Consider the following 14,477-nt stretch of genomic DNA (forward strand, 5'->3'; position numbering starts at 1 on the left):
GGGTTCAGTCGAATAATAGCCCTTCAGACGATTTGATTCTAGAACAACGGGTAAAAGAATATCATGATGATAAGGAACTACTGTCTCGGGCCATCAAAAGAATTATTGAAAAAGAAAAAGAAGATCGAACAAATAAATTAAATAGAAATAGAGAAACTGTTGATATCCCAGAAGGCGAAATATATATACGCGATAAACAATTCGGGAAAGCCAAACCCAAATATAAAAGAGGAAATTACTCAAAATTAACAAAACTAGCTACAGTTAATAAAAAATCTTTTAAAATACACCCTAGTTTGATAAAAAGGCCTAGGAAAAATACAACTAATACTCTGCCTGTTTCAGATGAGAGAGGCATCACAAAAAACTTCCCTCCTGACCCCGGTGGTGAGCCTAGTCAGCATAGTAATTTTTACACTGGCGAGTCCAGTCAGCCCTATTCAAATTAATGACATGACCCAAGGACCTGGCATAACATCTTTTAAAATCACTAAGACGCTTGTTGTAGATAAATACTATACGTTCATTCATATTACCAATCTAGAATTATTAGATTCAGAATTACAAAATCTTCATAACATTATAAACGTCTCTTATAAACTAAACCAAACCAGTTCAGTGAAATCTTTACACAAATATTATCTCTATAGTCGTAATAAATTAGACCATATAATTACTAACCATCATAGAATTAGAGTCAAACGAGGTCTCATTAACGGTCTAGGTAAGGCCATATCCTGGCTAACAGGAAATATGGATTCTGACGATAAAGAAAAGTACGATAAAATCATAAATGGTATCGAAAGAAACGCATTTCATTTAGAACATAATGTCGAAAACCAATTGGCATTAAATAAAAAATTAATAGAAGAATTTAATCATGACATATTAATAATACAATCAAACAATAAAAAAATGAAACAATTTTTATCCAGCCCAGTTGTTAATCAGATCGAAATCAACCAACTCAATTCAATATTTCTTAACTTAGTACTCATAGCAAACAAAATCAGAGATGTGGAGACTTCTATCAAATATTGTAAAATAAATATATTGCATTCAAGTATCTTAACTCATAATGATCTGGAATCACTTCAAACAAATAGAAACGTAACTTTTTTGACCTCAGACCTTACAGCACTTTGGCAACTAAGTAAAGTACATTGTTCAATCAAAGACAATAATATATATTACTTCATTAATGTTCCTTTACATAGTTATTCTCCTGAAACATATTTCCTTCTGTCCTATCCTATAGAAAGAGATAATCTGGTCTCAACAATTTATGCGCACCCTCCTTTAATCCTTAGAGTGAACGATGAGTTATTTACAGTTACATGCGAGGAAATCAAGGACTACCTGTACTGCCATAATAAGACTCTTGTTAGTGACAAGTGTATTTTGCAAATTGTTAATAATGTTAATCTAATAGACTGTAAGGCAGTATACACTTCTAGTTTACCTTTTATAAAATATATACCTTTCGTAGATTATTATTTAACTTTTAAGGTTAACAAAATAGTGGTAAATAAACATAACTGTAATGATACTGTATTTTTAGCCAACACTAGCTTAATTAATTTAGATGAGAATGAAACCATTTTGGATAATAAAGTAATTCCTATGTATAAAAACTCCAAAGTCATGAGTCTTAGCGCACAAGTATTTGCTCACTCAGACCTAAACATATCTTTTGAAGATCTGCACAAATTCAATATAGCAATGAAACCGCTGGAGTACCTAGAGGACGTCCCTTCCACTTCTCTTGAGAAATACTACTACTTCGTGAGTGGCGCTCTCCTTTTGGTTCTATTCCTGCTTATGTACCTCCGTTGTCTTCGCAAGAGAACTCTTCATCGACCTGGAGCAGAGACCCAGACAACTCAAGAGGACCAAACAAGTGTCTACCCCGGACTCTCTTGTCTGATCTCGCAGGAGCTTCGAACATAAGGATGGAGGAGTTATGGTACCGTCTTCCAGAATCCACAGCATCTGAGTCAGCAAACTTCACTTCCATATAAATAGGGCTCAGGCGCTAGGGCCGACAGTCTTCCGTTAGTCTTCTATTAAGTCTTACTCTTAGTCTTATGCTAGACGCAGTGTTATGCTAGTTGTTGGCCGGTATACTTGTTGTATAAAATTGTATTCGTTATTATAAATAAAGTTTTTTTTTGGACTTTTATTATAACGGATTACATAACTTGGATGTCAAAAGTAAATGTCGAAAAAGTATGTAATTTTACCAGTTTTTCGAGTTTCAACTCGATTTGGGGAATGGGGAAAACATTCAACTAGTTCTACTTGATCTCGTTTACCAATCGGATCCAAAATTGATCAAAATATGTATAAATCCTTTCTTTGCCTAACGAAATATTAAAAGTCCCAAAAATCTGGAAAAAGTATGTATTCTTATCGGATTTTTAAGTTTCATCTACTGGTAGGCGGCGTTAGCGTTTCTGGAGCGATAGGTGTTAGGGTTTCTGGCGTGGTAGGAGGCAGTAGAAATAAATATTTAACTAGAGATTTTACTAAATATTTAACACAAAATAAATATGCAATAAAAACTTTTATTATTTTTACTGTTTTTGTTAGTTAGAAAATGTTAAATAAATACAAAATAATATAGTACATATATAGTCCTTTAATTTTCAATTGTGTTATATTGTTAGCTTAGAAAGAAACAATGTGTTGGTTGAAAGATTTGACCAGTCCGGTACAGTTTTTAACTTGTGGTAATTAGCTTTGGTAAATCCTCGCAGTGAAATCATGTCAGTTGCTCCAAACAAGGCACCTTCAAAGAAAATGAATTTGACATTTGAATATACTTATAAATACATAAACACACCTCCGAGCCAGCAGGCATAATTCTCTTGGGCGAGACCTGTGTGAATTTTAAACTTGATGAGGGCCAACCGTGTGTTGTACAATGGCGACTTAAGTAATTCTTTTAGTTCTCGGAGAAGTCTCGATTTGAAACCAGGTGCCATCACAGTACCACCGACAAGAAAGATATTTTCAGCCAGCGGTTTTCGACAATCCAGGCTGCACTACAATACAAACAATAAATAAGCAATGATCGTAACTGTGTACAAAGTACAAATGTAAAATGTAATACTTTGAGTATAGCATCTAGTATAAGGTTAGGTAATGACGATTGGTCGTTGTCTTTTTCGAAAATGACTTCAAAAGCAGATTCTCGCACCCAACCAGGTACTTTTAAAACTTGATTGCCTCCAAGACGGTAATCAAGGCATGGAGGCTGTTTTGGGGTGACTCCATCCCTAAACATCTCACCCCTTTCATAAGTCGTGGCAAAACATCCTCGAACTGCATAGAAAACAAATAACACAATGTTCTTCTGTTTTGTAGATTTTGTAAAAACAAATTTTTACCTTTGATATCTTCAATTACACTTTCTGGCAGATTGTAAATGTCTTCATTTGACTTGCTTGCATCACCTGATGCATTTTTAATTTCTTTATGAGCCTCAAGCAAATTATGTCTAAGCCTCCTAACAATGATAAAAATTTCTTAAAGAGTGAGTTAACAATATATTTAAAAAATTATTATGCCTCAAAAATTATAAAGCAGTTTTGATCCTCAATCAATAGACCAAAAATAGATAGATAATGTTAAAACTGTTTAATAAGAAATAGAAAAACATAAAATGGATTAACAATATGAAGCCAATAAAAAAATATATTGGACAAATGCTTTTTAGAATTAAACATATTTAGGGCATGAATTGAAATCCAATTATAGCACGATTTTAAGGCAAAAATGTTTTGATGTTTAATGTTTTATTTTTTATGTATATAAAATATATAAAACATGATTGATGGTGGGTGCATGGTCTGTGGGGTGATGAACCTGTAGATTGGTTTTACCAATGATTTTGGACAAATCCTCATTGGTAAACATGACGGTAACATCCCAACTACATGATTTTTTCACCAAAACATTTAAGCACTATTGCAGGCGTAACAACAAATATAATTTTTATATTAAAATACATTATGAATATTTTTTTAAATTTAAATTGGTCATTTCTGATCAGTCTGGTCTATTTCTTGCTGTGTTGGTCTATGAGATGCACTTTGGCATTTCATCATCTTCAATGTAGGGTTTGTGTAATTTTTTTGTTCAGTTCTGATTTATTTCATTATAAAACGAAATGCTTGAGGACTAACATAGCGAAGCTAATTCAGTTGTTACTGCCAAGCTTTCGACCTATTTTTAAGTCATCACCACGGCAAAACAATATTAAATATGACTGTAAATTGACACATTTAAGGTTTTTACAGGTGATCTCAAATTTCCTTGAAGACTAACTTAGTCCCAACATTGCCAAGGACTATAACAATGTTACTGTAAGGAGTGAGTAGGTCTTCAAGGAAATTTGAGATCACCTGTAAAAACCTTAAATATTGTTTTGCCCAATGATGGCATTAAAATAGGTTGAAAGCTTGACAGGAACAACTGAATTCACTTTCTTCTTTAAGACCATACCTTGATCTAGAGTGTTCGTGAGTGAAAAAGTTGTCAATATTTCTAATAAAGAAAATAGTTAGGCTAGGCACTATAATGTTCGGAAATGACCAAACTACAGATTCATAACGCCACAGACATCTAGAGTAATCATAAAACTATTTTAAATACTAATATTTTATATGTATTTTCAAACCTACTTTTCTACAGATTGTGCCCCTAACGGCTGTGCTTCCCAAGCTGACAGTACCAAGACGCCTTCATAGACAGGAATCACTTGCGCTTCCTTGTATCCTACATCTACAACAAGTGCAGTTCTTACCCCTAAGCTGCATAAAACTACTAAATGAGAAGGAACAAATAGAACAGATGCGACCTGCATAGACAAAAAAAAGATTGGTGGAAAAGGTTATATATTTTGTATGGCGATTTCAACACACCTCATAGTGACAGAAAAGAACTTTTGCTAACGTGTCTCTGAATATGGTTGGTGTTAAAAGAGATTCTACAATAACAACATGACGATCTTTTGGAGTTCCAAGAAGATTTCTGAAAAAAATTAAAATAAAGCTGAAAATTAATTTATTTACTAAATATTCAAAACTGTGGCTATTTGCCCTGTGCTATTTTATCCCAGAGATAGTGGGTTAATAATTAGTTTATTATTGCACTATGGCCAAGAGAAAACATTTTATTAATTTTAAAAAATGTGTTAATTGAAATTTAAACATTAGACAATTTTAGAATAAATTTATTTGTGCACAGCCATTACTGACTTATACATACATATTAAAATGTGTTAATTTAATTTTGAAGATGTCTTAGAGACCATATCTAAGAAATGTTATCCAAGGATTTCATTACCAGTCATTGTTCTAAAATGACAGTATTGTGGTAAAAATTTATTTTAAATAGTTTTTGTTGCATCATAGTCATAACAACATAAACAAAACTAATGAAATCTGACAGAGCAAACAAAAAGTTATATTTGGTAGATGATGTACAAGTTAGTGACCTCTCACATACAGAATTTCCCAGCCTGGTACATTATCTTGTCAGAGAAGAATCTGAATCAAGTTTTAAAAAATACTGGGTAATGTAAAGACTTTTGTAGTTATTTATAATTCCAAATAACGTTTGTGATTAGCCAATGTTGGAACAATTCAAGAAAATTTAAGGCTGCCACAAAGAACTTGTTTCACCTCTGCATAAGAGGGGCATTTGCTCTGTTTGAACTAGGATATAAACATTGCAAGGTTCTTCCTTTTGGGCCAAAGCCTGTTATGGGTCCAGCATGCAGAGAATGGGTGTATGATTTGTCCTAACTAATTGAAGGATGCAATTCCTTGGCTCCATACAGAAAGCATGAAGAAATGTCACCCCCGAGCCTCTGGTGCTCGAGTTAAACATAAACTGTTTTTGCTATGAGTGTCTAAGTATCTAAGGTCCAGTTCACCCAGAGGTAATTGGTATGAGAGATTGTTATCAATGAGACTGATGTAACTTAGGGACAAATACAGACATTCAGACAGGGAGACTGGCAGACGACCGGTATGAGATACTGATTTCACTTGGGATGTTTGGTTATTTGATAATTTTTTTGTATGAAGGCATTGGGACATTGCGCAGCATGTCATTCACACGGTTCATACTGTATCAAACAGACCACTTCATCCGACTCTTGTTTTCATACGTCTTTTTTTAACTTTTAAAAAAGAAGTGACATTTTTGATATCAACAAAAAAATTTATTAGTTCAAACATATCCCATGCTTTGGCACAACAGTTATCACAATTATGTGGATAAAGTTAAAAAAGAAAATGCGTGGCGAAATATGAGTGAACCCACATTACTCTACTTTTACTTGTTTTTCATCTAATTAAATGCCAAAGAGCTACAGCTTCTAACTCGGCCATTATAAAAATATGACACAATCAAATATCTAGGCCTTTAAACCACTTAGGAGAGGATCGAGAAGAAATAGAGGGGAGTGACTAAATCTAGTCACCAGGAGAGTACCCTCGATACTTTTTGTTTTGTATCTCACACCATTATCGCATGTGCACCTCTCATACCTTTCACCTGTGTGTGAACCAGGCCTAAGATATTCACATGAAATATTTTAATCAATTAATTGACTTTTCTTTCAAAAAAGAGAAAAAAAATTGGATAAATTCCAATTTTTAGCAGAGAATACGTGAAAGTGAGGCTATAGAGCCTCTGGTGCTCGAGTTAAACATGGACTGTTTTTACCCTAATTGACTGCCTTATTATCTAAGATATTCACATGAATAATGGTTGTAGGTTGAGAAGGGGAGTTGGTGTCCGAGTGGATCGAAGTCACGATAGCTCAAGTGGTTGGAGCAGCAGCGTATTGAGCCGAAGGTCGTGGGTTCGAATCCTGCTCGTGACACTAGCTTTTTCATTTCAACCAAAACCTTACATAAAAAGATTAATTAAGTGAAAGAAGTAATTTGGTCAATAGGCCACTAAATATAATGAAATGTTTGGATAAATTCCAATTTTTAACCGAGAGTATATGAAAGTGAGCATCTGGTACTCAAGTTAAAACAAAAACCGTTTTTACTCTAATTGACTGCCTTATTATTGAAGATATTCACATGATAAATTTGAATCAATTAATTGACTTTTCATTCTAATAGGAGAAAAACTTTTTGGATACATTCCAATTTTCAGCAGAGTACATGAAAGTGAGGCGATAGAGCCTCTGGTGCTTGAGTTAAACATAAACCATTTTTACTCTAATTGATTGCCTTATTATTTAAGATATTAGCATGATATATTTCAATCAATTAATTGACTTGTCTTTCTAAAGGAGAAAAACTTTGTGGATAAATTTCAATTTTTAGCAGAGAGTATGTGAAAGTGAGGCGACAGAGCTTCTGGTGCTCAAGTTAAACATAAACCATTTTTACTCTAATTGACTGCCTTATTATTTTAAGATATTCGCATGATATATTTTAATCACTTAATTGACTTGTCTTTCTAAAGGTGAAAAACTTTTTGGATAAATTCCAAATTTTAGTAGAGAATACGTGAAAGTGAGGTGATAGAGCCTCTGGTACTCGAGTTAAACATAAAAACTCATGTGACATAATGTAATCATTTAATTGAATTTTTTTTTTTTTTTTGCAAACAGAAAAACTTTGCTGAACGCCAATGTTTGATTGAGTTTGTGTTGTCAATGAATCTTCCCAAGAACCACTTTGGTTTTTACCAGGAAATTCACTTCTTATCAGCCAACACAAATTAATATCGCGTTTTTTTTCTCTCTGTTTAAGTTCAATTTGTGCTATGTGGAAGGCAGCAATTAGCACTATTCGCCCAATAGGACGATTGTGTCCTTGGCTTCAAGTGGAGTGTGACGACCGACTGCTATGCACGGGCACGAATACCAGGTGAGACCAATACCTGAAATAAATTTTGTGTATAAAAGCCACCAAAAGAGCGTAGAGGTCGGCTTCGTCCTTGTAATCGTCCACCTTCCGGACTAGACCTGTCGTCGGACACTTCACCTCCGTCGGGATGATACTTCGAGGGGTGAACTCGCCGACAAAACCGCACCTGGCAATATGAAAGACACAATGAATTATTTTTATTTTATAAAAAAATAATAGTTAAACGGACTTTGTGTATCGTGCTCCGATGTCTAAAACGACGGCCGGTTTATCGGATGAGTAACCTTCGTACATGGCCATCTGAGGAGAATAGAGTCTGGAGAACACTGGAATCTGGATGAGTGAAGTATGAATCTACTGTCTAGTCTCTAACTTTAAATCCACGACAATCAAGAGGAAGGTTAGATATGATACGAAGAACCACCGCGCGGAATTCGACCAAAGTCAACATTTCACCATCCACAATTTTCTTTTCGATTCAACTGTACTAAACAAACAAAAATATTTTTTTCTGCAGCAATACAATCAAGTATAATTAATTTTTTTATCGAACTTTATAAAGAAATCAAACACTCGAACTCCCTCCCCTTCTTCTTTGTGAGAACGGTTATGGTGAGTCATTCTTCACCTCTGATATTTAGGTCAGGTTGTCAGGTACGTGCAAAGGTAAACAAACCTCATTTCGTTAAGTTTAGCATATTGGCTCAAACTCGATTCTTCAAGAGCAAAACTGAAGTTCAGCTTTTTCCAGTTGAAAAAGCCTAAGGGGCTTTTTTCTAAAATGAACGTAGTAAGCCCTTCCGAGACGTCGACGAAGGACGTTGGTCCACCCACATCAATGGTAATTGTTCACTATTTAAACAATAATACTTGTGACAGATTGTAGCTGTAGACATCCAAAATTTATTTTAATTCAGAAAAATACCCTGAAAGTTTGTTCTTATCTGTAAAAATGGTGATAATATGCAGACCCAGTGTAGGTGAGTTTTATTTCGTTGTGTTTGTTTTTCTTTATTGTGTTTGTCTAGTACGCTGCTGACAATGCCATTACACTACACACATTACAGACCAAACTGTCAGACTAAATTATATGGGCTATAGTTTAGTCAGGTTTGGCTGCAGCTGCACACACTAGGTCAACTAGCAGTGCGTACACTAAACAATGCAATCTACTGATTTGCATGTTGCAAGTCAAAGCTGCAATGGAGAGCCTTTGTCCAGTCGTTCAACAAAATATTTATTTATTATTACAAATGTCCTTTGCCGCTAAAGAGGATGCATAGCCTTGTCTCGTAAATTTGGACAGTATAAGAAGAGGGAAATGGACTCTGTAAAACTATGTGATACTTTGGATAATAAAATCATGCAAATAAAAGCTTTAAAAAAAATAATTTATCTCAATTCCAATTGGTTCAAACATTTTAAAGTTATTATAAAAGTCTGGTTGAATCGTAATAATAAATGAATAGTAAGGAATATTAATAAATAATAGTTTTGTTCATTTTTTTAATTAACCCATTTATAGTTATTCAGATATCGTGAGATGCAGTCCCGACCGCATCTCGCGATATCTGAATAACTATCGATTAACGGTCACTAATCTCTATACATAACCCATTTATGTTTTGTGGTATAATTGTTCACATTAATTATTTCAATTAATTATCCTTTTATGTAAGATCTCAACCTACAATCATTTATATTTTACATCTTTTTCAAAAGGTTGTAGGTTCAGATGAGGCGTTGGTGGATCGAAGTCACAGTGGCTCAAGTGGTTAGGGCAGTGGCGTATTGAGCCGAAGTTCAAGGGTTCAAATCCCGCTTGTGACACTAACTTTTTCATCTCAACCAAGACCTTACATAAAAGAATTATTAATTGAATTTTTTAATTAAATTTAATTTTAAATATATTTATCACATTATTATTATTATTAACAAGCCAATTGCACATCAATAAACGATTGTGTGTGTATGTGGGTGTGTGATGTAATTGTTTGTGACAGATTTGATTAGTGTATATGTGTGTGAATGTGTGTATGTTGTTTGGTGATTGTATTTGTGGTGTGTTTTCTTTAAATACATTTTTTTTACATTTCATCCATTTTTATAACATAATATTCAATAATAACATTTTTCAGCAGGAGGTACCGGCAGAAATAGCTTAAGTCAGTAATGAGTATTTTTTATTTGTTTACTGTTAAATATTTTTGGATTAATCATACATTAATATGTATTATTTTTATTACAGTTGTTAATTTTACTTCCCCTGGTTTAAGCTATACTCGTTTCCCAGGTTTCAGTTCTGTACTGCTGGTAATGGTATCACTGTTCCAATACTAGAGACATGGGTACTAGGCACTCCCCCCTCCCCCAAGAAAAAAACTTTCTTGTTTGCAACTTTAGTGTATTTCAATTCAATAGCTGTTCCATCAGTCCTTAACTTTTTTGTAATGAAGGAGTGGATATTGCATTCTTCTTAGTGATACAGCTATAATAGATATTTATAGATATTATAATCTTATGACCAAAAGTGAATATTGTTCCAACTAGTCCTTATATTTAAAAGCAAAATTTTCACTTGATTATTATTAACAATAGTTTGTGGGGCTGTATGACTTAAAAAACTGAAGCCCTGATAGAGCAGCATAGATTTTTAAAGTTGGGCCAAATGGTTCTGAACTTTATTATTTGAACAGTTAAACAGTTTTATCAGAATCAAATTTATGGACTACAGAAGGCAGATTTTTAATCTAACAATTATTAATCAATTCAACCTAAAAAGCTCATTTTTCTTTCTTTTGTTACTTGTATTCATTTAATTATTTAATAAACAATATATCGATTACATTATTTCAAATCACCTCTGTCCTAACTAACAAACCTTCTGGTAATTGAATAAAATACCTAAAAAATCCTGGGGTAGTCGTGATTATTTTGTAGGTGGTATGTTTCAAATTTTGAGTAGTGTATTATCCTTAGAACATGTTTGTATTTTGTTTATTTTTATAATTACTTAATTTATTAATTTTTCAGCCTCTAAATAATACCCCACTTGAACAAGGAGCAGAGTTTCAACCGGGGAGAAAACAGCCAAAGCGTGTGTTGCACTTCAGCGACGGTACCCTTGAGGAGTTTAGCACTGATGAGGAAGACGATGTTGAGCCCTGCAGTCAGAAGAAGTCAGGGAGCCAAGTCTCATCAGTCAATCCTGTTAGTAAATTACTTAAACAATTGATTGCTATTGTTTACTCTCCCTCGTACTAGGATGGGTTGTCTGATTAATATTTTCCAATCAGTTCCATACAAATATTTTAAATAATAACTAAATTATTGTTGATGTAAGGCGTTTTAATTAATTCTTCAATTCTAAAATGTAAATAAATATTGCTTTTTGTCTGTAAATAAGATATCCTACATGAAAGTTATACCAAAACCTCTTGTGTTCAATATATATAATGCATTCAGAGTTTTCATAAAAAAGTAGATCTTGTCAAAGTAACTTTGCACTTTTATTTCAGGCCACATTGACATGGATGCCATGGTTTATCTACCAGACAGTCTTCGTTGGCAATAAAACCCTTGCGATGTGTGACTTTGTCGGCGAGTACCTGGCAAGCTTTTTTGGAATCACATCGCCAAAGTATGAATACGAAATCGAGCATTTTAAAAGAATGCAAGCTGAGGTGAGTGTATAAATCAATATTTTTTACTTTATTTTCGACTAGCTTTATAACCTGATGTTACCCAAGGAGATAAAATGAAATGAATTTATGAAAAATGTTCTCTTTTTTATCAATTCTGAAGCTCATTATTTGTGATATTCCCATTTTATAGTCTATCGACTCACCCAGCACTAATAAAAACAAACTGTAAAAGTTTCATCAAAATCAATTCAGTAATTTGCATTTTTACGATTAACACACGTACAAACATTCACTTTTATATATACATAAATAATCTTTCTCTCTCTCTCTTATAGGAAAATGAGAAAAAGAAGGACGATTTAGAATTAGGAGGATGGATTCAACAGGACACCAATGTTATTTCTTCTGAACAATTTCGCTCAGCTGAAAGGTACTGACAACCTGACAAAACAAATAAACATTTTGTTGCCATACAATCAAAGATCAAACTTAGCACTATTTATTCGGCCTGTACTGAGATAAAACTGATTAATTTATACTAATATTAACAAAAAATGATAAAACTTTTTTTTTTTAATGATTGTCTGTATTATGTCTTTTTAGACCACTTTAGAAGGTAGATTGTTTGATGTCAAATGATAAAACAACCTTCTAAAAAAGGCCTTAAAAATGACAATAAGAATTATTCATAATGAAATAAAGAATGAAAATAAAAACAAAGTAAAAAAGACAGTGAGCAGATAGTACACAAAACTGTGATACAAAACAAGACCAACTCAAATACTTTTTTATTTATTTATCTTTTATTTTCATAGCAGTTAGTGCAGGAGTTGTTTGATCTGATCATGCTGAAATGTCAGGCAGTGAGCATTCATTAAGGCTTTCTTTCTTTTCATTTGACCAAGAAAAAGGAGCTTCTTATATTATTTTTACCTGTAATGTAAACTTTTTCTTTTAAATCCTATTTAATTCTACTTACCTCAATTTGTAATTATAATTTACCAATTATTCACTTTAATTTATTCTACCTGTATTTCTTAAGTATATTACCATTTTGCGTTTATTTTGTCATCATAAAGTGCATATTGGATAATTTTATTTATTTGCCGCACGTTTCTTAAACACTTTTGTGCAATTTTGTATAGCAATAAATATAACTATTTTAACGTGTTATTTATTTGCCTTTTTTTTTAGATCACCCTCAGAGTGTCCTGTTTCTAGATGGTCGCATGACATTAAAAAGTCGTGCAAAGTGTAAGTTAAGAAAAAATGTATTAGGTTGTATAAACAGTTCATCTACACTTTATACATTGTTAAACTTAATTAGGCTTGTAAAAATTGTAAATCCCTTTTTTTACATGTACTTTATTTTTTATTTTTTTTATTATTATTTTTTTTTTTTATTAATGCCAGCATCTCTTTTGAACTTTATTTTCTGTATTTCTTATAGGCTGTGTATGCTTTTGCTGAATTTATCATTTATTAAAACAAACATTTTAATAAAATAATAATTCATTTATGTTTTAGTGGTCAATTGACCAAGTTACATCTTTCAATTTTTCTTTCCATGTAAGGTCTTGGTTGAGATAAAAAAGTCAGTGTCACGAGCGGGATTCGAACCTACAACCTTCAGCTAAATACGCCGCTACTCTACCACTTGAGCTATTGTGACGTCAATCCTCACAGACACTAGCTCTCCATCTCAACCTACAACTGTTCGAACCTTCCCTCTTTTTGCCATTTTCAAATGTCGTGTAATCAGATTGGATTCTCAGTAACCTATGAAGTGGCCATGGGGAGCTGTTTAGTGAAGTGATACTTCTTTTTACTTATAAAATTCATTCAATTACGTTTTAGTGGTCAATTGACAAAGTTACATCTTTCAATTAATTATTCTTAACGTGTAAGTTCTTGGTTGAGATAAGAATGGAGAGTTAGTGTCCAAGAGGATCGAAGTCACGATGGCTCAAGTGGTCGAGCAGCGGCGTATCTAGCCGAAGATCTTGGGTTCGAATCCCACTCGTGACACTGACTTTTTTATCTCAACTAACAACCGTAATTAATTGTTAAAACACAATGTATAAGATTTGAATATGTTTTTCCCAAATTTAAACAATTGTTTTAAAGGTACACCATTTTTAAAAATGGTTAAATAAGGTCTAAATACAAGTGAAAAAACAATTTTACTATTAAACCCATTTAACATGATTTTGTTTAATCTACCTCTGAAAGTTTAAGCAATAAACTTTTAAAACTAAATGTTTGTGTAAATACTTTTTTAATGCAATTTTTGTATTGTTTTAAGGGTAAAAATACATTCTAAAAACAATTTAATAATAAAGTGTATGATGTATGTGATTAAAAAAATGCTTTAAAAAATAGAGCAAGATTTGGAAGTAAATAAAACATTGTTCTCTGGGCTAATGATGGAAAAGGATTTTTCATTGTAACATTTTTTTAAATTGTGGGATAAGGGATTCACATGATAGACATGTAGCTTAATTGTCTCCAATTTTCGAAGTTTTTTCTTCCATTATTTTGTTGACCAACGAGGGAAGATTAATATGGTGAACAGGCGCCTCTCTGGTTGTATTAAAAAATGTAATTTCCTGGTTTTTATACATAATTGGATAATTAATAATCAATTTATTGTAGAATGTTTTAATTTTGTAATTGTTATTTAAACTTTACTCATTTCTAAGATATACACATTTTGAAAATTTTCTCTCAGGGATTCTTCAGCCTAAATTGTGTCAATTTACAAATAGCAAAGATACATCTGCTGTACTCATAGATAATTTATATTGTACTTGCTTCTATGTTAATGTGGGGGTTGTGAAAAGGGGTAACTTATTAATTATGAATAAAATAAAAACAAATTCTTAAGTGTTTTATTTATTTATTTTTTTGTACCCCATCCAAAACC

General features: G+C 32.7%; 2 protein-coding genes across 6 annotated transcripts; one reads left to right on the plus strand and one right to left on the minus strand.

Moving 5' to 3' along the window:
- Positions 1–2,621: 2,621 nt before the first annotated feature.
- Positions 2,622–8,383, minus strand: LOC106671060 (actin-related protein 10). The gene is made up of 8 exons (XM_014401852.2): positions 8,137–8,383; positions 7,921–8,073; positions 4,929–5,037; positions 4,689–4,864; positions 3,393–3,511; positions 3,116–3,327; positions 2,846–3,047; positions 2,622–2,791 (listed from the first exon to the last, which is right to left on the minus strand). Exons 1-8 carry the CDS (start codon positions 8,205–8,207, stop codon positions 2,658–2,660), a joined length of 1,176 nt encoding a protein of 391 aa, XP_014257338.1. The 5' UTR covers positions 8,208–8,383; the 3' UTR covers positions 2,622–2,657.
- On the plus strand, positions 7,648–13,156 carry LOC106671061 (protein FAM177A1). Of its 5 annotated transcripts, none has more exons than XM_014401854.2 (7): positions 8,383–8,561; positions 8,659–8,748; positions 10,941–11,117; positions 11,426–11,590; positions 11,887–11,981; positions 12,746–12,805; positions 13,126–13,156. In XM_014401854.2, exons 1-7 carry the CDS (start codon positions 8,517–8,519, stop codon positions 13,139–13,141), a joined length of 648 nt encoding a protein of 215 aa, XP_014257340.1. In that variant the 5' UTR covers positions 8,383–8,516; the 3' UTR covers positions 13,142–13,156. The 5 variants fall into 5 exon arrangements, with proteins under 5 accessions (XP_014257342.1, XP_014257343.1, XP_014257340.1 ...); XM_014401853.2 differs by having other exon boundaries at positions 8,490–8,573; XM_014401856.2 differs by lacking the exons at positions 8,383–8,561; positions 8,659–8,748 and adding an exon at positions 7,648–7,907.
- The last annotated feature ends 1,321 nt before the right edge of the window (positions 13,157–14,477 follow it).

This window comes from Cimex lectularius, unplaced genomic scaffold (assembly GCF_000648675.2).
Source record: "Cimex lectularius strain Harlan isolate CLEC.00 unplaced genomic scaffold, Clec_2.1 scaffold408, whole genome shotgun sequence".
Lineage (NCBI taxonomy): Eukaryota > Metazoa > Arthropoda > Insecta > Hemiptera > Cimicidae > Cimex > Cimex lectularius.

What these genes read in the sequence shown, in the direction of transcription:
- LOC106671060 (XM_014401852.2), bottom strand. Translation starts at nt 8,207, where the DNA reads ATGGCCATGTACGAAGGTTACTCATCCGATAAACCGGCCGTCGTTTTA. An exon ending in ATCGGAGCACGATACACAAA is followed by an intron (nt 8,074 to 8,136) that starts GTCCGTTTAACT and finishes TCATATTGCCAG; the next exon opens with GTGCGGTTTTGTCGGCGAGT. An exon ending in GGGGCACAATCTGTAGAAAA is followed by an intron (nt 3,512 to 4,688) that starts GTAGGTTTGAAA and finishes TATCATTGTTAG; the next exon opens with GAGGCTTAGACATAATTTGC.
- LOC106671061 (XM_014401853.2), top strand. Translation starts at nt 8,517, where the DNA reads ATGGTGAGTCATTCTTCACCTCTGATATTTAGGTCAGGTTGTCAGGTA. An exon ending in TTGGTCCACCCACATCAATG is followed by an intron (nt 8,749 to 10,940) that starts GTAATTGTTCAC and finishes TTAATTTTTCAG; the next exon opens with CCTCTAAATAATACCCCACT. An exon ending in AAGTCTCATCAGTCAATCCT is followed by an intron (nt 11,118 to 11,425) that starts GTTAGTAAATTA and finishes CTTTTATTTCAG; the next exon opens with GCCACATTGACATGGATGCC.